The sequence below is a fragment of the Hyperolius riggenbachi genome, chromosome 3, assembly GCF_040937935.1.
Source record: "Hyperolius riggenbachi isolate aHypRig1 chromosome 3, aHypRig1.pri, whole genome shotgun sequence".
NCBI lineage: Eukaryota > Metazoa > Chordata > Amphibia > Anura > Hyperoliidae > Hyperolius > Hyperolius riggenbachi.
The window spans coordinates 461911759-461933650 of record NC_090648.1 but is presented as its reverse complement, the minus strand read 5'-3'; the positions used below and the strand labels follow the sequence as shown (position 1 = coordinate 461933650).

At 44.5% G+C, this 21892-nt stretch overlaps 1 protein-coding gene across 1 annotated transcript in view; it reads right to left on the bottom strand.

Annotated features, from left to right (window-relative positions):
* Nucleotides 1-16972, bottom strand: part of ETF1 (eukaryotic translation termination factor 1) — a 47984-nt gene extending 31012 nt beyond the window's left edge. Inside the window, exons 1-3 of the mRNA XM_068277925.1 lie at nucleotides 16804-16972; nucleotides 16596-16712; nucleotides 688-863 (exon numbers count right to left, since the gene is read on the bottom strand). Coding sequence (XP_068134026.1) covers nucleotides 688-863; nucleotides 16596-16681 — 262 coding nt within the window. The 5' untranslated portion in view covers nucleotides 16682-16712; nucleotides 16804-16972. The remainder of the gene's footprint in view (nucleotides 1-687; nucleotides 864-16595; nucleotides 16713-16803) is intronic.
* Between the last annotated feature and the right edge of the window lie 4920 nt (nucleotides 16973-21892).

Below are 21892 nucleotides of genomic sequence, written 5' to 3'. Positions count from 1 at the left end.
AGAGGAGGTGGGGCCAGCCGAGCAATGAATAATTAAGGGGTGGGATCACACACTCACAACTCTCTGGTCCTGCATGTCAGCAGATTGGTAAAGTGTACAGTGTACAGCACAGAGGCACCCTAGATTTTGCGGTCTGAATTACCATCATGCAAATATGGTACATTGGGCGATTTTTCTCAAACTCACCCTCTGCTGCTAACACACGGACTGCAAGTGTGTGCATCGCACCTATTTGTTGCCTCCCTGTCTGGCGCTGCCTTTCTCCACATGCTGCTGCCATACCAGAGGTAAGCTTCTCATGTCTGCCTGTGTGTCTGTTTCGGTGTGTGATTGAAGGTACACACAGCAGCATCTAGCAATAATATGTCAGAGGAGCCCACTCATTTTGCAAGGGCACTGGGGGAGCATTGTCAATTGGGGTGGGGGGACTTGGAGGCCCATTAGCCAGCTCTGGGCATTTGCCCAGTTTGACCTTCTAAAACTACTTTGCCCAATAGAAGCGACGGGCCCTATTTTTCCTTGCCCTGCCCAACTAATTTTTTATGACACTCGGCGGGAAAGAAATCCTGGGTAGAACGCAGACTTATGTATTTGTTGAAACATTCAGACTCAATAGTTAATAAAATGTAAGAAGCATACATCATTTCCATTCCACATGATGGATAACATTGTACAGACTTGCCTTACCTTTATTATAGAGTTTAAGCCTTTGCTGTACAGATGTAATGGCTCCCAATACTGAGAGCCGGTTCACACGAGACTTGATGTTTGACGCTGTCCCAAACTCGTCTGCCAACATCTTGGCCACCCGTGAAATTTGGTCTTTGGGAGGAATGATCAGAGAGATCATACTGGTGCCATTACTGTAGAGAGAAAATTGCAGTGACAAACCTGATATGCCCAACAAAATGATCAAATGTGAATGGCAATTACAAAAGATAAGCCGGACGACAATTCAATTGCAAATTTAAATAGTTAAAAATGTACACCCAAATGCAAGTGCTGACACCTTCTGCAGTGCTTTACAGAGTACATAGTCATGTCAGCAGCCCTTGGAGGGGCTCACAAACGAATCTCTACCATAGTCCGTTACGCCTACCTAGAATTTGGCATGAGTGCATTTGAGACAATGTGTCGGCGGGAGAGACAGTCTGCCAATTTAACACACACATACATACACACACACACACACACACACACACAAACTGATGCCTCTGTATAACTCCCAGTCCCCAACTGTCATCCAAGGGATCGAGTCCCGACAGTCCTCATACATAGACTGTGGCCAATTGTTTTGCAAGAAAAAAAAATAAACCAAAAGAAATCCATGGAAACATACAAACTAAAGATTTAACTCATTTAGGACTAGAGCCTCTGGTCCCATTAAAGTGAACCAGAGATGATCAAATGAAAAAAAAGTTTTATACATACCTGGGGCTTCTTCCAGTCCCCTTCATGCCGATGAGTTCCTCCCCACCGCCCTCTACAATTTAGCCGGTAACTTCAGAAGTCAGGAGCTTACTGCGCAGACTGACCCAGACTGGCTGAATTACCGGGGCGGATTACGGAGGATGGCACAATCAGGCCGAAGGGGCTGGAGGAAGCCTCAGGTATTTATATTAATATAAAAAAAAAAATCCAGAACACACCACACTTTTGTTTCATACACTTAAAGGACCAGAGGCTTTTTTATTTTTACACTTTCCAGGGCTGTGGAGTCGGTCCAAAAATCCACCGACTCCGACTCCTCAGTTTAGGATTCCACCGACTCCTCGACTCAGACTCCTCTAATTTGCATATTACAATTTTGTTGATTAAAAGTATGTAACGTGAAATTCGTCTCTTAACTGCCAACGCTTAGGAATTTTACAAGACAACTGAAGTGAGAAGGATATGTAGACTACTATATTTATTCCCTTTAGACTAAAACTAGTCCTTGGTAAGAGTACTTGTAAAAGGTACAAACCGGAACAAAGAACATCTATCAGGCCCTAGGCAATGTAAGTGTGGGTGCATGCAAGAATGATGTGCAGGTACTCTGCAGGGGAATGAGGAGATTCTTCCTATATTACACTTCATGTACAATCTGAACAAGGTTTATGGGTGACAGACAACACCTCTGTGTTCAATGTGCACAGCATTCTCAGTGGATTCCCTGCAGCTCTGTGGGGAGTGCATATGTAGAGTATAGTGCTACTGTGTAACAAAGTAAACCTGAGACAGATGAAATTAAAGTTTTATACAGACTTGGGGCTTCCTCCAGCCGCCATCAGGATAATCAGTCCCTCGTTGTCCTCCTCCATCACCTGGATCTTCTGCTATGCGTCCAGGTACATGAGCCATTCGGGCGTAGTGCGCATGCACACACTCCGCCGCCAGGAGCATATTACACCTGTGCAGCACCATTGCACAGGTGCAGAATGTTCCTGGCTGTGGGAGCGGCATGCGGCCGGACAGCGCTGACTGGCTGAATTACCAGGACTCATAGCAGAAGGTCCGGGTAGTGGAGGACAGCGAGGGACTGATTAGCCTGAAGGGGGCTGGAGGAAGCCCCAGGTATGTATACAACTTTACTTTTCATCCGTCTCAGTTACCCTTTAATTTGTAGTCACCAAACCAAATTTTAATAACATATCAAATTATTTGATTTCATGAGCAAAGGGAGTGCATACATTTGCATAAATCAGCATCAATGCAGAATTATTTCCATCTCATTGACCATCTCTATTAGTGACAGCTACACATCAGGCTTTATTCTTACAGCATAGATGTTATTTAGTATATATAAGAGATTCCTGTGTACACATCATATATACAGTCACAATCAGATCTGTATATCTGACCTTAAAAATACGGTGACTGCTTTATTGAAGCAGCACAAGTAACTAATTTTGATTGGTTTATTTCATTTTTGTGGACTAAGCACAGCTATTACTGTATATATACATTATTTTTAATGACTTATCTGAGAAATAGAACATTTTATCATATTTTCTATTTTAATTACAGTTACAAATTCAGTAGGAGTCGGAGTCGGTGCATTTTTCCCCGACTCGACTCCAGGCACCCAAAATTGCCCGACTCCACGACTCCGACTCCACAGCCCTGACACTTTCACCGATTGGCTATTCCTTTAAAAAGAACCACAAATTAACGCTTTAAACAGACAGGATGGAAAATCCAGGGCGATTGGGGGTGGAGCAGGAGTAGCAGATACAACCAATAGAGAAGCACGGATTCCAACAGAGGAAGGCTGTGGTTCGATCAATCCTTAATACATTCCCTGCTAAAATCTGAGAAATCGATGTGCTGTGTGTGGTAGGAATAGATTCCTTTCAAAAAGGAATGGAGCATTTTGGAACATTAGATGGATATTTACCGTATGTGTATGGCCAGCTGAACACTTTCAGATTTGGTGGGGGGAGCAATTTTCACTCAAGACAGTGGAGACCAGGGCTGTGGAGTCGGTCCAAAAATCCACCGACTCCGACTCCTCAGTTTAGGATTCCACCGACTCCTCGACTCCCGACTCCTCTAATTTGCATATTACAATTTTGTTGATTAAAAGTATGTAACATGAAATTCGTCTCTTAACTGCCAACGCTTAGGAATTTTACAAGACAACTGAAGTGAGAAGGATATTTAGACTACTATATTTATTCCCTTTAGACTAAAACTAGTCCTTGGTAAGAGTACTTGTAAAAGGTACAGACCGGAACAAAGAACATCTATCAGGCCCTAGGCAATGTAAGTGTGGGAACATGTAAGAATGATGTGCAGGTACTCTGCAGGGGAATGAGGAGATTGTAAACAGACAACACCTCTGTGTTCAATGTGCACAGCATTCTCAGTGGATTCCCTGCAGCTCTGTGGGGAGTGCATATGTAGAGTATAGTACTACTGTGTAACAAAGTAAACCTGGGACAGATGAAATTAAAGTTTTATACATACCCGGGGCTTCCTCCAGCCGCCTTCAGGATAATCAGTCCCTCGTTGTCCTCCTCCACCACCTGGATCTTCTGCTATAAGTCCAGGTACTTGAGCCAGTCGGGCGTAGTGCGCATGCACACACTCCGCCGCCAGGAGCATACTACACGTGTGCAGAACTATTGCGCAGGTGCAGAATGTTCCTAGCTGTGGGAGCGGCATGCAGCCGGACAGCGCTGACTGGCTGAATTACCAGGACTCATAGCAGAAGATCCAGGTGGTGGAGGACAGCAAGGGACTGATTAGCCTGAAGGGGGCTGGAGGAAGCCCCAGGTATGTATACAACTTTACTTTTCATCCGTCTCAGTTACCCTTTAATTTGTAGTCACCAAACCAAATTTTAACAACATATCAAATTATTTGATTTCATCAGCAAAGGGAGTGCATACATTTGCATAAATCAGCATCAACGCAGAATTATTTCCATCTCGTTGACCATCTCTATTAGTGACACATCAGGCTTTATACTTACAGCATAGATGTTATTTAGTATATATAAGAGATTCCTGTGTACACATCATATATACAGTCACAATCAGATATGTATATCTGACCTTAAAAATACGGGGACTGCTTTATTCAAGCAGCACAAGTAACTAATTTTGATTGGTTTATTTCATTTTTGTGGACTAAGCACAGCTATTACTGTATATATACTGTATATATACATTATTTTTAATGACTATTATCTGAGAAATAGAACATTTTATCATATTTTCTATTTTAATTACAGTTACAAATTCATTAGGAGTCGGAGTCGGTGCATTTTTTCCCGACTCCGACTCCAGGCACCCAAAATTGCCCGACTCCACGACTCCGACTCCACAGCCCTGGTGGAGACAAATGTAAAAAAAAAAAGCTCTTGCAATTTGATTTCAGCCTGTGGGAAGAACACTTTGTTCATCTTTGGAAAAGGACATTTCATTTGCGATGACTAACTGAGCAGGTAAGCAGAGTTTTCCCATACAGCATGACTGAGTCACGTTATGTGTGAGTCAACAGAAATATACATGAGAACATGTGACACACACTACTAGAGGACACCTAGGACTATTCTTATCTCCGTCATCCATGACAGTGCATGTTTACATAAGGCCCAAGCTGCATACTACAGCAGAATATGGTTATAGTAAACCTCTGGATATAGTGAACGCAGTCTTCAGGTCCCAACAATTGCGTCTGTAGAAATATACAATGACCAATTTTCGTATAGTAAACCTCCGATATAGTAAACTACTGTTACTGGTCCATTGGAGTTTGCTATAAACAGGATTCAACTAATCATATAGGCTGATAGTATCCTGTGTAATAAAACCTAAGTGTCCGTGTGTTTGCGCTACTGAACATGTACAGCTGTTGGGACAGGGAGCAGGACAGGTGCTCACATGTGTGTAAACAAAACAAACAAATTCTGTAGGAAAATTGCAGAAACACTGCAAAATATAAATGTTTCTTGGTAGTCCCATATGCAAAGTGCGCTTTGTCTCAAACTAGAAGTTTGTCCTAGAAACATTTTTCTTCTATTTCTAGGCAGTTAGGAGGAGGGGAAAAACTACTATACTAATCACCCATTTTTCCCACCCACAAGGGAAAAAAAAACATTTTAGTGGAACGTGAGAAGAGTGAAAACTTCTACAGGTGTTATCAGTGCTCAAAAGGTGTTGTGGCAGTGGGACAATAACAGTGTCACTAGCTTTTCTGCATAGACATATGCCGGCCGATAGCCAAGTGTTTTAACTGTTTGTGACCCATGTTACTGTAGCAGTGAGCGCTCACTGATCCATGTTTCTTGGTTTTATCATGTGTGTACTTGCGATTTTAAAGTTGATATTTTGATACCAATATAGTCACAGCTTGAGTAAATGGTGCAGCAAGCACATTGAGGCACTGCTTCCATACAGTTTGAGTACCTAGGTCATTAGCAGATGTCCACCTCCCACGACTGGAGAGTTGTGCATGCAGATACTGAGTGGCTCTCCTTCCATATACAAGTGTCCAACGGGAAACAGGATCCTGGTTACACCATCTAACCATTATTATTTTTTAGTAACTATAGCAGATAGGCAGAAGCAGGAAGGATATGTAATCTGGGCTCAATTTTCATTTTATTGCTCATTATTTGAAGCCACCCGTCTTGTCTCCCCGCAATACTCCTGATGATGCCATCCTTGCACTTTGCAACTGTTAGGCTTCCGTTCGCTGTCAAATGATAGGGCATGGCACGTCCTCCTCTCAACCATGTATGTTCCGGCATTCCAGAGAGCCTGAGGGTTGCACTCAAACTAAAGGGAATACAAATAGCCTATAAACGACATGGTGGTGCTAGGAAAGAACAGCATCAATTTTCACCAACAGTTTTGGGCCAGCTTCAACAGAAAGGAATGTACACGGTCCAGACTTTCCTCAAAATAAATGTGAGTATCTCGGGCAAAATTGTGTGTTCAGGTGTCCCCTGACGTCAGCTTCCTTTCCCCAAACAGGCAAGTTGGATTAATTTTACCCAAAGACTAGGGATGAGTAACGATAGATAACAAACAGACAGGCTAAACTCTCTAAATACATACAGGGTGCACTTCTCTAAGTCCCACTTATCTTTGACTAATCAAAAGTTGTAATTTGATCCCTCAACTATGTCACCTGACTGCCACGGCAGAGATCTCATTTGTCAACACAGGATGTTAATATGTCTGCTTCCATGAAAGCAGGAAGTAGAAAAAATGCAGAATTATTGAAGGATTTGTACAGACTAAACAATACATTTTTTCTTTAAAGGTTATTATGCTGTTGCCTATCTTATAGGCCTGGAACCCACTACAAAACGCTATCGCTAATCGCAATCTCTAGCGTTTTGTATGAGCAGTTTGTAAGCGATTTCATGAGCGTTTTAGGGAACGATTTTAGAAAGTTAATCAATTTGCCAGCGGGTGTGTAGCGATTAGCTTTTTAAAGTCTGATTGGTCCTTTCAATTTTTAATTTTGTTAGTGTACATTAACGTTAAAACGCTAGCAAAATCGCTCCGTGCAAGTTTTGATGAGCGATTACGCCAGTGATTATACATTTTACATTGAAGCGCAAAAACGCTAACAAAATGCTGCATGTCCTGCGTTTGCAATTTAGGGCGTAAACGCAGGACTAGCAATTTCTCACGCTCCCTAAAACATACAAAAATCGCTCTAGTGGGTTCCAGCCCTTAGAGCTGAGAGAAGTTCAGGTCCACTTTAAGCTGCATACAAATGTATATAATCATCCCCATTTGTTATTCTACTGTACTCCCAACCACGGGGGTTAAAGGGGTTCTTTCGCGAAAAAAGTAGGCAGTTAAAAAATGTGACAGATGACAGGTTTTGGGCCAGTCCATCTTTTTATGGGGGATTCTCAGGGCTTTCTTTGTTTTCAACAGCATTTCCTGAACAGCAGTTTAACTGCCAAAATAGCAAGATACCAGCCGACCTCCCTAATCACTTGCACACTATTATGTCAGTTAGATTTTGCAACTGTTGTTCAGGAAATGCTGTTGAAAACAAAGAAAGCCCTGAGAATCCCCCTTAGGCTCCCTGCACACTGCAAATCCGTTTTCCGATTCCGATTCCGTTTCCGATTTTCCTTGAATACAATCAACAGAAAAACGGATCAAAAAACGCAGCATGCAGTTAAGATTAAAAATCTGAATCGGAATCGGATGTAAAAACAGATTAAAAATCTGAATCTGAATCTGATTTGCTTGCAGTGTGCAAGAGGCCTTAAAAAGATGGACTGGCCCAAAACCTGTCATCTGTCACATTTTTAACTGCCTACTTTTTTCGCGAAAGAACCCCTTTAAAGAGAGTCTGAAGCGAGAATAAATCTCGCTTCAGACCTCAGAGTTAGCAGGGGCATGTGTGCCCCTGCTAAAACGCCGCTATAGCGCGGCTTAACGGGGGTCCCTTCACCCCCAAATCCCCCTCCGTGCAGCGCATCCCCTCTTCCTGGTTGGGGCATGGCTAACCGCCGCAGCCCTGCCCCACGCGCGTCTGTCAGCACGTATCTCCACCTCTCCCCCGCCCCTCTCAGTCTTTCTTCACAGAGGGGCGGGGGAGAGGCGGCGATGCGCCACTGACAGACGCGGTTGGAGGCAGGGCTGCAGCCGTTAGCCCTGCCTCCAGGAAGCGATAAATCACGACCAAATCTGCGACCAAGTGTCGCAGTGGTCGCTTTGGGGGTGAAGGGACCCCCGTTAAGCCGCGCTATAGCAGCGGTTTAGCAGGGGCACACGTGCCCCTGCTATTTATGAGCTCTGAAGCGAGATTTATTCTCGCTTCAGAGTCTCTTTAAAGGCACCCATTAGGGCTGAACGATTTATCGATTTAAAACCGGAATCGCGATCACGGAAATGACGATTCCGTGATCGTGAATGCCGTGCTCTCTCACGATATCCCTCCCGCCCTCCTGCAGTTTTCAGTTCAGCCAGGCAGTCCATCTTCCGCATGCCAGCTCCCTACTCCTTCCTAGTGCCGCCTCCACCTCTGACGTCATCACAGGGCTCAGCCTCTCACTTTCTCCCTCCGCCTAGTGAGTCATTGACTGGGCGGGCGGCCGCGGCAGGCTCTCACACTTTCGCTCCGCCCAGCCTGGCACTTCATCAGCTGGGCAGGCGGTAGATTCTGCCCACAGGCTCTCGGTTCTCTCTTCTCCCGCAGACTCTCGTGCTCTCTAGCTCCTAGCCTAGCGCGCCACGGAAGGCCTGTCAGTCACAGACAGTACCACTACCGACTACGAGCTACGAGCCAGGCATCTAGGCTAAGATTTATCATGGCTCCGCCCCCTGCCTCCTTTGCAACTCTGCACAATGCACACCAGATCACTCTGACACCCTGTGCGACTAATTCTGTGTGTGTGCAAGATGTGTGCTGTGGGCACTGTGCATTTGAGCTAAGGTGACCGAGCTGGACTGTGTGATATACTAAAGCTTGATTGAAAGAAAATAGTGAACCAAATCGAAATTTCGGACAGAAATCGTGCAATTCAATCTCTTCCTAAAATCGTTCAGGCCTAGCACCCATACATTACTTAATATTGCGGCCCGATTAACCTTTCAATTCCATAATTTTTATTGAATTCAAAGAAAATCGGCATCATAACACAGCCACCCTATTAATCTTTCTATCCGAAATGCTGGCAAAACAGTCACAAGGGTGAGGTAGTAGTGGCATTTGATATTGCATCAACCAACCGAGGACACCTGACCGGTCTCCTCCACCCCCGCTGTATAAACGAAAACCTACCCCCCCCCCCTTCCCCCGCAGTGTTGAAGTCTTGCCTCTTTAACAGTACCACTCCCGGCCTTCTCCGGCACCCCCATGAGTGCCTGTTCCAGGTGACACTGGAGCAGTGTTCTCCCCAGAATTTTTTTCCACCCGGGTGGCATGAAAAAGCTGCCAGGTGGGGCACGACTGGTGAAAGCAGAGTCGGCACAACTCTGCTCACAGCATGGCAGGAGGCAAGCTGATGACAGCTGGGTGCTCACCAAAATTAGCCGGGTGGAGCACACGGTTAAAAGAACCTGGGGAGAACGCTGCATGAAATACAGGTGCTCGTTGTGACGATGAACACCAGAGGAGGCCTGAAATCTCGCCGGCAGAGAGGTGAGACTAACACTGAGCACGGGAGACTTGTGAGGGGGGGGGGGGGGGGGGGGGCGACCCACCAGCATGTTTATGATCACCTTTGACACCAGACAGCTCACAAAGTGGATAGGCTTCTTTACAGGTGAGCAGGTGAGTAATGATACAACGATGAATCATTTAGCCAACTTCAGATCCGCTATGACATTCCTAAATGAGGAATCCATCGCTGAACATCGCCAAAATGCACAAAAATCTGTTTCCCCAGCCCCTGAGAATGCATTATTTTTATATACAGCACTCAAGAGTCTCCCGGGAGACTAGTACCAGAAAAGGACTATTTACTTGACATTAATGCTGATTTCACATGAACATTTTCGATACACTTGGAAAAAGACTGAAGTGTTGGAAAAGTTCCATTACTTCCATGTCAGTGTCAGCGCTGGCTAAATTATTTTTATCTTTCAGCAGGGTGGGGTAAGGCTGGAACATCTAGTTTATACTGCTCTGCTCCTATTGGAGAAATTCACTTTCTGCAGTGTCATCAGTGAATGCAGGAGAATTTCTACAAAGCAGATAAGACAATAAAAACTTAAAAATGTTGTGTCCTTTTCAGACACAAAATAAAATATAAACTTTGTTTTTTAACTATACCAGATCGGTGGAAGGAGATGTAATCTGGGCTCATTTTTGTGCGTTTAGAAATAAGTCTGACTGTACAGAAGTCAATAACCCACAGGTGGCGAGTAACTAGGCGCTATTGTGGATGCATTATATTTACTACACCTCCCCTGGGGAGTACTCCTCTCAGGAGAGGGAAGTCTTTGGATCCTTAAAGAGGAGCTGTTAGGTATAGGGTCTCAGAGAAAAAAAAACACATATCAGTAGCTAAATATTGGCTGTACTTACATTACATATGCATTTCACTGTCCACGTTTGGATTTCACAGAATTTTTATATAGTATTTGCAGAGAATGATGCTCCTGACAGCTCATGGCAGCTTCCATGTTTGTCTGTCTTGTATGAAGCCAATTGTGATGTCATATCCTCCCTTACCTTGCTTCCTGATGATTCGACTCACAAAAAAAGATCAGGATCAAAGATCCTAATGGTTCATGATCCGACAACACTACTGTGCAGTGAATATTAATTAGCCATGTGGCTAGGAACAATAGCGGACTCATGCAGTATACTCTAATGGAACATGTGCCCTGTGATTTTTCAGTGCTGTGAGTTAGGCTGCTGTTACAAGCTGCTGTAACATGAGTCTGTAACTTCCCACTGTGAAAGCAGCCTTAGGGCAGGATAGGGAAATGAAGGGGAGGACCAAGGGAGTGCACTGGGGAGAAGAAGCAGCCCCAGAATGCTTTGCAGTATCTGTTATGCGGCCTGCTGGCCTCCTTAGGAGCTTGGGAATAAAGAGGCTTGCTGTTCAGCAAACATCAAAGTAAGAGATTTTTAACTTCAGTATTGCTTTTTTGGCTTCCTTCTAAACTGTTTAACACAGGAGAATAGAGGTTTAAATTAGCTTTTGCAGCCTGACAGTTACTCTTTAAGAAGCTTCCCCCATCATCCTCAGCAGAGGGGATCTAGCGATGCCACCCCTGAAGGTCCACATGTCACTGCTGCCCGCACGCGCACCAGCAGCTTTCTGCCCAGGCAGAAGTAGCCAAGTCTGTTCGGGTTCACGCTATTGCATAGGCACAAGCTGCTTGTACAGTAGAGCAGACCCGATCGGGCTAGGCCATTTTCGCTGGAGTCTGAGCAGAGAGCTGCTAGTGCTCCTGCACAGGTACTGTTGCTACTTGTCATCCAGAGGCTTCCCCCCTAGTGAGGTAATTTTTTTTTATTTTAATTTATAAAAAAAACTCACAGATTCTCTTTAAAGGTGAGCTAGTTAGCATGTCCCATATCAGGACAGTCTCTAAAGGGAATCTAGCACCAGTACTGCCACCTCAAAGTGTTGCCGTGTAGCGGTGGCTGAGTTCCTCTCCTTACCTCGCCCTCTGGAAGCTGCTCTGTGTTGTGCTATGCAGACATTCTTCCATGGCAACAAGACTTGTGAGTCTGACTGGCATGTGGCCCTAAGTATTGCCCAGGAGATGGAGTACCAATTCCTGCAAGCAATACAGTGCATGCGTACGCACCTTAACTTGTGCCGCCTACACACAAATTATCCCTGAAGCCGAAGAAATATGTGGAATCATCCCATGGTGGGCTAGATGACCTGCTGCTGAACTTGTTTGTGGTGTTCCCCAACCTTTTAACATTCATCTGGTTTAGCAGAATAAGTTGGAGGGAATGCCTATGCAGAAGTGATTCTGAAGTGAGCATGCACGAGTTCCAAACTGTGCATGCTCAGTAAAAGGAAATACTTGTACACAAAAGAAAGAAAAGTTCTAATCACTAGTTCCAAAAAGCTGCTGGGGGAAAAGAACAGGAGAGACTCTGAAAAGGACAAGTACCAGCAGCAGGTAATCACATTGGGTGCCTCCATCCTACCCATTAATAGTATGGAGTTGGCTGTCTTTATGAGCATGCGTGGACACAAGTGCTCCAGAAGCCTTCTGAGCGCTCATAGCCTGTTCGACCAGTTGGTTGAATAGTTGTAATAGCGCTGGAAGGAAGGGGCCAAGAGGGGACAGTGAAGGCTCAGTAGGATTCAGAGCCTTCCCTCTATAGGCAAGCATCTGATTTTTTTTTTTCCCCTCATTACAGATTTAACATCCGGTGTGTCATATCCTTATGCAGTATTGGAGGACACCTGTACATGCTAGATTCTTGGACCAGATGATCTATTCCTAATGGCCACCTAGCAAAGCATCATCTAGCATGTGTACTAGGCCTGAACGATTTTAGGAAAAGATTGAATCGCACGATTTCTGTCAGAAATTGCGATTTCGATTCACAATTTTCTTTAAATCAAGATTTAGCGCTAAATTCACAATGTACGGTAACATTTACAAACCTGCATCAACAGAAAATGACATACTATCACATAGCTAGTATGATGTCATTTTCTGCCATGTTTGTAAATGTGACTGCAGTGCATTGTGAATTTATCAAAACACTTTTCTTGCCACATCAGTGCTATGCAGATCATTCCTGCAAATTACAACGATGTCCATGGAGGAGGGGGGTGTCAGGGTATTAGCATTGCATAGACAGAAGCAGCCTGTGGGGTGTTTAGTGAAATACACTAGTACACAAATCAGATATTAGACACACATCATAGCCAGCCCCCTGCACTCTCATAGGCCCCGGCTGACTCACCTAGTCTGACAATGCAATCACGGCGGGTGGCCTCTGCTGGAGACGCACTGGCTCTCCCTCTGCTCTGTCACCGTGAGGCCTTCCACGGACTGCGCCAGGCTCTCGCGGCCCTGCCGGCGCCACCGCAACATCCTGAGAGCAGACATGCTCTGCCTGAAGCGTTGGAGCACGTCACTGACGTGAGCCACGCAACGCAGGAGACAGACAAGAGCTTCCACTCGCTACTTTGCACGGAGCAGCGAGCTGTGCACAGCAGAAAGAGGACTGCGCTGCCCGGGGGAATATCTTAAAAAAAAAAAATTTTAAATCGCCACCTTGACCATCTCAAGATCGTCATTTCCAATATCACGATTTCAATCGCGAAACGATGAATCGTTCAGGCCTAATGTGTACCCAACGTGAACAATCTGTAAATCTTATACAAATGATAACTGCAATGCAGGGGGAACTAAAGTTGCCTTTATAAAAGGGATTCTCAGGACCATTCACAATACAAGCTATTATGGAAAATCTCTGTGACCTCAATCCATTAAATAACAGTATGGACAAGAAAGCTTCTGTTCATCAACTGAATTCAGAGACCCTATGATCAAAGCAAGAGCAAAAAGATGACAAATCTTTCAAACTGGACCATGAGTATCGCTTATGTAAAGGCAAGGCTGTACATGCAAGAGAATAATAATGCAATTTGCTTAATTACATTTTCCATGACAAACTGTGAAACCCGATAGGTGGCTGCAAGGAACTGCGGAACCTGATTCCCAATTAAAATATTCAGGACTACCATAATCATAACTGAAAAGCAGGAAAAATAGATTTCAGTCAGGGTTTAGTTGGCTTTTAAACAAAACTGAGCAGCCTGTTGTGAGGAAATCATGCCGACTGCCGCAGTTCTAAGGGGCACCATAACTGGCTGATTAGTGACTAAGGGAAAACAATTATCCCTGAAGTTGGAAGCTGATTTATTAGTCATTTTATGGCAGATTACTCACCTACAAAGCCAGTTTGAATTTTTAATGGAAAAAAATAAAAGCTTTTATCCTATTTTTAGAGAAGGAATGAGACACCACTAATGCTACACTGCACTACTTTGTGCAATACTAGCTTTGCCTCATGAAAGGTGGTAAACACACAATTTAAGTCTGTGGAGCCGGAGAGGATTGGATGTCTCACATGCCTCTCCTATTCAAAGGCTGACCCTCTACGTCATGGCATACAAACCGTATATATAGTTTCAGGAAAGTGGTAGCGGGATACTCTCTAGCTAGATCATTCATTGGTTTGCTACTTCATATGACCCATTTGGACCAGGGACCTATTAAAGGTAACCAGAGATGAGTAAAGTTAAGTTTTCTACATACTTGGGGCTTCCTCCAGCCCCGTTCACAAGGATCGCTACCACGCTGCAGTCCTCAGTCTTCAACTCTGGGTCCCGTAACTTCGGCCAGTCTGAGCATGTGCAGTGCGCTCTATCCGTCAGGGAATAGTACTGTGCAGTACTATTCTCAGCCGGAGAGAGTGCACTGTGCATGCTCAGACTGGCCGAAGTTACGGGACCAGGTGCTGGAGAAGACCAAGAGCGGCAGCGTGGTAGCTATCCGCGCGGATGGGGCTGGAGGAAGCCCCATGTATAAAACAAAACAAAAAAACACTACTTATCTCTGGTACACTTTAAGACATCAATGCTTATTTCATCAGCAAAACACAAAGGTGCCTTTTAATGTGATACTAGATTGCACCAATTGCAAAATGAGCAGCACGTTATCTCCATTCTATAAATAGGCCGGAGTGCTGCATACTCAGCAGCGCAGACCTGTCTTTCTATCTTTGCTTGCAGGGCAGATTTCATTTTCATAACAAATGAAGTGACAAATTGAACTGAGCAGTATTTTTTTTGTAAATGAAGTACATAATGGACTGTGCTGTTGGAGGAGGTAGCCTCACTACTTTCCTATAGGGTGCTGCTCTTCTGACTAGCAGCATCTGCCAAAGTTTGTAGTTCTCTGCCATGTCTGATGAGCACTGTAATGCATACCAAGAGATTTAGTCCAGGGATGCGACTACATGTCTGTATTTGCATCCACAGACTATATCTCCCAGCACGCATTTGCAAGACTGCCAAGAACTACAAAATTCGGCAGATGTGGCCGATTAGGTGCATCCCATACAGGCTGGTGGACAGAGGAGCAGCACCCCATAGGAAAGTAGTAAAGCTTACCCGACGGCACACTCCATTATGAACTAGGGGAGGCAAAAAAAAAAATAAAAAAATACTGGTGCTCCGTTGACGCCGGTGGTCAACATCGCTCAAGGGGCCATGTGAACTGGCCCCTATTTTCAGGGGAGGTGTTATTTTTCCATAAACAATCTAGATTTTATCAGGAACAAAAATAAATAAATCAAACAAACAGTATTCTAATGCAGTCATACCATCAAATTCAGTAACATCCGAATTCAATCATTTCTCCTAATCGACCGAATTTCCCCTTTACCATATACAACAATTTATATTTACCGAGAGTCCAGCACTTACCAACCCTAACTGTTTTAGGGTCTTGTGGGGTATTTAGAGCAGGGCTGTGGAACAGGCAATTTTGGGTACCCGGAGTCGGAGGTTTTGTAAACTGAGGAGTCGGAGTCTGCTGATTTTTGTACAAAATCCACATCCGTGTTAAGTATTAGACTAAGGAGTCGGAGTCTGAGCCATTCTGGGTACCCGGGGTCGTGATTTCATAAACTGAGGAGTCAGAGTCATTAGATTTTTGTACAGACTCCACAGCCCTGATTTAGAGTTCTAGCCTTTGGGGGTGCCTACCTTCCTTGGTGAAGGGTTTATCTGTCCACCTGTATTCTATTACATGTATACCATAGCTGAATTGACACTATTTACATAGATCTTTTTATGAACTGTAACTACGGCTTAAATTTCAAGCATCTTAAAAAAAAAAAAAAATCATACTAGGGCCTATTTCTGAATGTTATTTTTGCTACAAAAGATGCATTAGGGCTTCTTTTCAGGAAAGATCTTATTTTTCTATGAACAATAATTTACACTTCATTTTGGAAAAAAAAAAGTCAAGATCATGAGTCTCAAAAATGACCTCATTTCCTTTTTCCATGTCCAACAATCCGCATTTACTAAGAATCTGGCATTTGTCGACCCTTATTCTAGCGGCCTTTTGAATGTGATTCTTTTGGGGACATCTGCCTTCCTTGATGAAGGGTATACATGTCCTTCTGTATTCTATTACCACTTGAGTTTGATTTATTTTTTTAACATATATACCATAGTTAAATGGACACTAATTGCAATGACTGTACAAACTAATTACTGAATGAACTGTAACTAGGGCTTACTTAGAGTAGATCTGATTGTCCAGGAATATATATATATATATATATATATATATATATATATATATATATATATATATCACACACATCACACAAAATAACCTCTTGTCCTACAAGTTGAAAGCACTGAATGTGTCCCATCAATAAGAATGGGAGGAAATCCTGCCCTCTGGGAAGCCCCCTTGGCTGCCCCTGGAGCTCTGAGCAGAGCACAGGATGGGGGCAGAGGCCGCAGTCACACAGCAGTGGCGGCGGCTGGGTGAGGCATATGCCGGCGCAGTAGTGCTGGATGGGCAGCAGCGTGCCCTGTCTGGGCTGCGGCCTCCTCGCACTTCCCCTCCCCGCACTCTCCTCCAGTCACAGCGAACCGCAACACTCACCCTCTGGCCGCCTCCAGGCTCTTAATCAGCTTCTTAATCTTCCAGATCTCCACGTTCCTGTCCGCCGCACTCGGATCGTCCGCCATCTTCTCTCCTCCTGCCGTCTGACGCCGAGAGCTGCTCAACAGAAAGCCACACGGTTAGTGACACGGCGCCAGCGCTGCCTCTGCTGCCCATGTGCGCGATCCCGCCAGCCGCGGCCCCCTACCTGTCCCCTTCTCCCCGGCTCTCAGTGCCGAGCACGACGTCCGCTCTCAATGGAGGCAGCCCAGAGACTCCCAGATGTGACGTAGAAACCGGCTTCTTTCCCCGCCGCGGCTATTTGCTGCATGTGTTGCAATCCAAGCTCTGCTCACATGGGGCGCGTGAGCTCACTTCCTGCCGCCAGCACCTCGTCGCTCCATTGGCTGCGATGAGGGAAATAAGGCACGCGCCCATTGGAGCAGGTAGCGCGTGCGCCAGTGACGAGGGTTAGTCGAGCGGCGCGCTGGGAAATGTAGTTTCTTCTTTCTCAATGAAAAAGTTCCATGCTGTACTTTACCTCCCAACTTTCTGAAATGGGAGAAGGGGACACAGCTATGCCCATGTCTCTGCACTGGTTCCTTTTTCACATCAGAATCAAATCCAAACTGCTGGGCTTTGCCTCAAAATCTCCCCAGTGCTCTTGTCCCACTTATATTTCTGACCTTATACTTTTATTATTATTTTAGGCTGGTAGCACGCGTTTCTAGGGAATTGTGGCGCTTTGCATTTGCAGTCGCATTTTCTGCCCGTGATTCTTTGTGATTTTTTTGATTGGGGCACAATATAATTTGGCAACACATGCGGGGGGAAAAGTAAACTGCTATGCAATTTAAAATTGCGGCATGAAATGTAAATTAATGCAAACAATGCGATTTGGCGACGTCTGCTTTCCTTGGTGATGGAAACAACTCGATGCCCGAGCAGGCCCTTGACTACAATGGCCAGTGCAGAAGAGTACATTTTGCTGTATGTGGCAAAATGTGCACAATTCGATGCTAGTATGGTTTAATTAGCACTTGCACATTGCAGGACAGTTAGAATCTTAGCCGGGGGCACCGTCTGCACAGAGTATGTATGTATGTTTTGAGGGGGATTCCTCCGGGGACTCTAGTCTCCTCCCACATCCCCAAAAAACAGAGATAAGTTAATTGGCTTACCCCTAAATATGGCCCTAGACTACGATGGACATATGACTATGGTAGGGATTAGATTGTGAATCCCTCTGTGGGAAATTCAGTGACATGACGGATGACTATGTACTCTGTAAAGCACTGCAGAAGAGGTAATTGCATACCCGGGTTGCTAAGTCCAGCAGCCATGATAATAGCAGGTGAAGAATCAGTCTTCACTCTGGATGCAAAAGTCCTCAGGTTGCTCTCTATGGAAAAAAAAAACTTATAAGGATGTAATTCAAACTATGTGTGAGAATCCGCTCAGCTGCCTGCGCAGGCAGGCAGCCTTTTGACCATTGTTTAGGTTTGCTTGCTGCAGGACTCTGGAAAGGAGACCTTCTGTCAGTTGTGCAGCTTGTGTTGCTGAGGGATTTGCATACATTATTCATGCAAATCCATTACCTGCCTTCTTTTGATGACTGGCACTATAAAAGCATTCTGCTCCCAGAATGCTTTGCTGGACATTTCCCTTCCATGGTCTGTTCCTGATGGACACTGCTGGAGTGTCAGCCATTGCTATCTAGTATAGTTAATTCCTGGGGGTTGCTTTAGGCTCCCCTTCTAGCCCAGTCAGGTTGTATTATCTGTATTGCCTGTTCTGTCTTGTCTTGCCTGTTGCCATTGTCCTGTCCCAACGGTGGTCGACAGGAAATGGTTCTGATCTCTGTTCTTGGAGTATAGCTGGTGCAGCGGTTGCTACCAGCTATCTCTTCTGTTCTGACTCCTGGGATCGCGCTAGCTACTCTTCGCTAGCGCTGGGGATCCTTCTGTTCTGTCTTCTGGGATCGCGCTAGCTACTTTTCGCTAGCGCTGGGGATCCTTCTGTTCTGCCTTCTGGGATCGCGCTAGCTACTTTTCGCTAGCGCTGGGGATCCTTCTGTTCTGTCTTCTGGGATCGCGCTAGCCACTTTTCGCTAGCGCTGGGGATCCTTCTGTTCTGCTACTCTGTACCTGGATCGCGCTAGCCACTTTTCGCTAGTGCTGTGGATCCTATCTCTCGCTTGTCCCTGTTTTCGTGTGTCTGTCTTGTCTGCTACGACCGCTTGCTGGAGGCTCGGTGAGGTAACCGTTAAGCAAGCGTTCGCGTCCCCTGTTTCATGTTTGTCTGTCGATGGTTAGTTAGGCGTGCTTGTCTCTATTGTGCTTATCACGTGGAGACCGCGCATAACCGCGTGCACTGTTGCGAATGAGTGCGGTGTTCGCGGTTAGCTAGCGTTTGTTATTTTCTGCATCTTCTCTTTGTATGATTTGCTGTGCCTTTGCTACTCTCGTGCTCCGCCTTGCTGTAACCTTGTGTCACGTCTGGCGATCGCACCTCTCGCGATCGCGTTCCTGCTTCTTATCTGCTGTGGTGTGTGCACAGTCGCGGGTTGGCGACTAGTTTTATGCACACATACACAATCTGTCTCTGTGCTCACTCTCAATCGCTTCTCTTGCGATTGTGTTTTTTCCCTTCGTACAATTCCTGTCTGGCGTGTGTGGTAGGGCAGAGGAGCTGTTCCTCTACACTCCACAGCTCCACCTGCCGACAGGAATTTCCCTCTGCAGGTGCATAGCACCTAGCCTGGGTGTCCTCAATTATACGCTTGTGGAGGAAATCCGCCGCGTCAGCGCACGTCTGGTGTGCTGACCATGGAGACGATTCCGCAATCGTTACACTATGAACTAAAAATACACTCAAAGGAGAGGATGCAGAAAATATTAAGATGGAGGAGGTATCCAGCAGAATATAAAATTAAAACTGGTTAACCACTTCGCATCCAGACCTTGTTTCCTATTAATGGACCAGAGCAGTTTTGACAGTTTAGCTATGTCCTTATTTAATCAGAAATAACTTTATCGCTATTTATGCCACAGAAATTAAATAAATATTTTTTTTCAAGACAAACTAGGCTTTCATTGTATGCCATGTTTTCCATCGAACAATTTTGTTTTCTATGCATTTTTTTTTTTACCAATTCCAGTTTAAAAATAAAAAGTTCTACTGTAGATAAAAACACAAATTTTGTTTGGCTATTCTTACCGCTTATAACAAAACTTAGATTATGTTCCTGTCACAATTTATGGTGAAAATATTTGATTCTGAAGTAATGCTACAGAGTGTATTTTTCACTATGAACTGAGAAAATAAAATTATTTTTAATAGTAAGAATCAATCTCATTAGCTCAGGAAACATATATTCCCATTCACCAATTAGTGCTGCATCAGATAGTGCCAGGAATGTGCACAGGAGCAAGTCCAATCCTGCACAGCACTGCTTCTGTTACAACACATATATCTACTGACTCGTGGCTTAGATGAAGTAACAGAGGACGTAGATATACTGTAGTGGTGGATAAAGTGGTTAAACTGACAAGAAAAATGCTTACTTCTGGGGAGATAATAATAAATACTTTATTTGAAATAAAGAATGTTGCAAGACTAAGCGTTTCACGGGTCTGAGCCTGCTTCTTCAGGTCAATGAGTATCAACAGGTGTGCATGTAACGGCTAGAAGATTCTATCACCTCTGATACTCATTGATCTGAAGAAGCTGTCTCAGACCAGTGAAACGTGTTGTCTTGTATAATGGAATTAAGTATTTATTATTATCTCCCCAGAGGTAAGCCTTTTTCTTGCCATTTTAACCAGTTTTTAATTATTCTATCTTCTGTGGGTCACCTCCTCCCTCCTAATCTAACAGTGACACAATAATAGGGAAGTATTAAAAAAAAAAGAAAGAAAAAAGGTAATACATAGATGATAAACAGCAATAGGCAAATGCTACTGCACGTGATTGGTCAATTTTCAAACTGCATAATTTTGAATCAACTAAGAATTACTAGCATCTCATCGACCATCCCTGGTGTATACAAAAGCTTCCTTGCACATATTCATAAAGATGTTGGCATATGGTGGGACCACATTTGACCCCATATCCGTGCCCCTCACCTGCATATAGAAGTCACCCACAAAACAGACATAAAATAGAATAATCCTCAACAGATCAAATAAGAAGCATATCTAACTTCCTGTATACCGAAAGGATGCCTGTTTTACCAACTCCACATCTCCATCTTTTAGATTGGACTTATGAGCTGGTGTAAAGCAGCATCCAAATATTTAGCTAAACAGAACACATGAGTTTAACCTTGCAACTGAAGGGCAGTCTTGAGGTCAGTCTAAAGCCTGGTACACACTTTCAATTATGATTGTTTAATTACTGAACAACTTTAGCTCCTCCATGTAGTATGAGGGTTTACCTAAACAATCTACTCATAGTATTCAATGACTTTGGACCCTCATACTAAATAGAGGTGCTACAGAATAGTCTCGTATTTTTATTTTCAGCTTTCTAGTTTTATTTTTGGATTGCATTAGACAGTCACAGCTAATGTTAGAATCCACACACTTGCCTTTTAAGCTAAAAATAAGCAGAAGAAATTACCCTTTGAAAGTTTCTGTACTAAAACCTTATTATTTAAAGGGAACCAGAGACGCCAGCAAAAAGAAGTTATACATACCTGGGGCTTCCTCCAGCCCCATACGCACGGATCGCTCCAATGCCGCCGTCCTCCGCTTCCTGTTTCAGCCAGTTCTGGGTCCCGTAGTTTCGGCCAGTCGGCGGCAGCACGCGGCTAATTGTCCGCATCACAGGGGCTCCCGGCCTACCCTTACGTGTGCGGCTGCATACAGCGCAGCCGCACGCTTAAGGATATGGAGGGAGCCCTTGATCATGCGGACAATTGGCCGCATCCACCGGAAGTGACGGGACCCGGTACCGGCCGATCCAGGAAGCAGGGGATGGCGGCGTGGGAGCGATCCAGGCTAATGGGGCTGGAAGAAGCCCCAGGTATGTATGAAATCTTTTTACTTATTCTGTGGCCGGCGTCTCTGGTTCCCTTTAATCTTCTCCTTGACAGATAATAGGTTTGCAGCTTCTATTTACTTTTCAGGAAACCAGACTTAATTCGACGAGCTGTTCGACAATCCCAGACAAGCTCTTTTGCATATATAACAACTCAACTTTTTTAAACTCTTGCTGTACTGGAAAACAAAAAGGGACTCAAGATAATTTTTTTAGTAGGGATAGTACTATCTGTGTATATGTTTATCTCATTG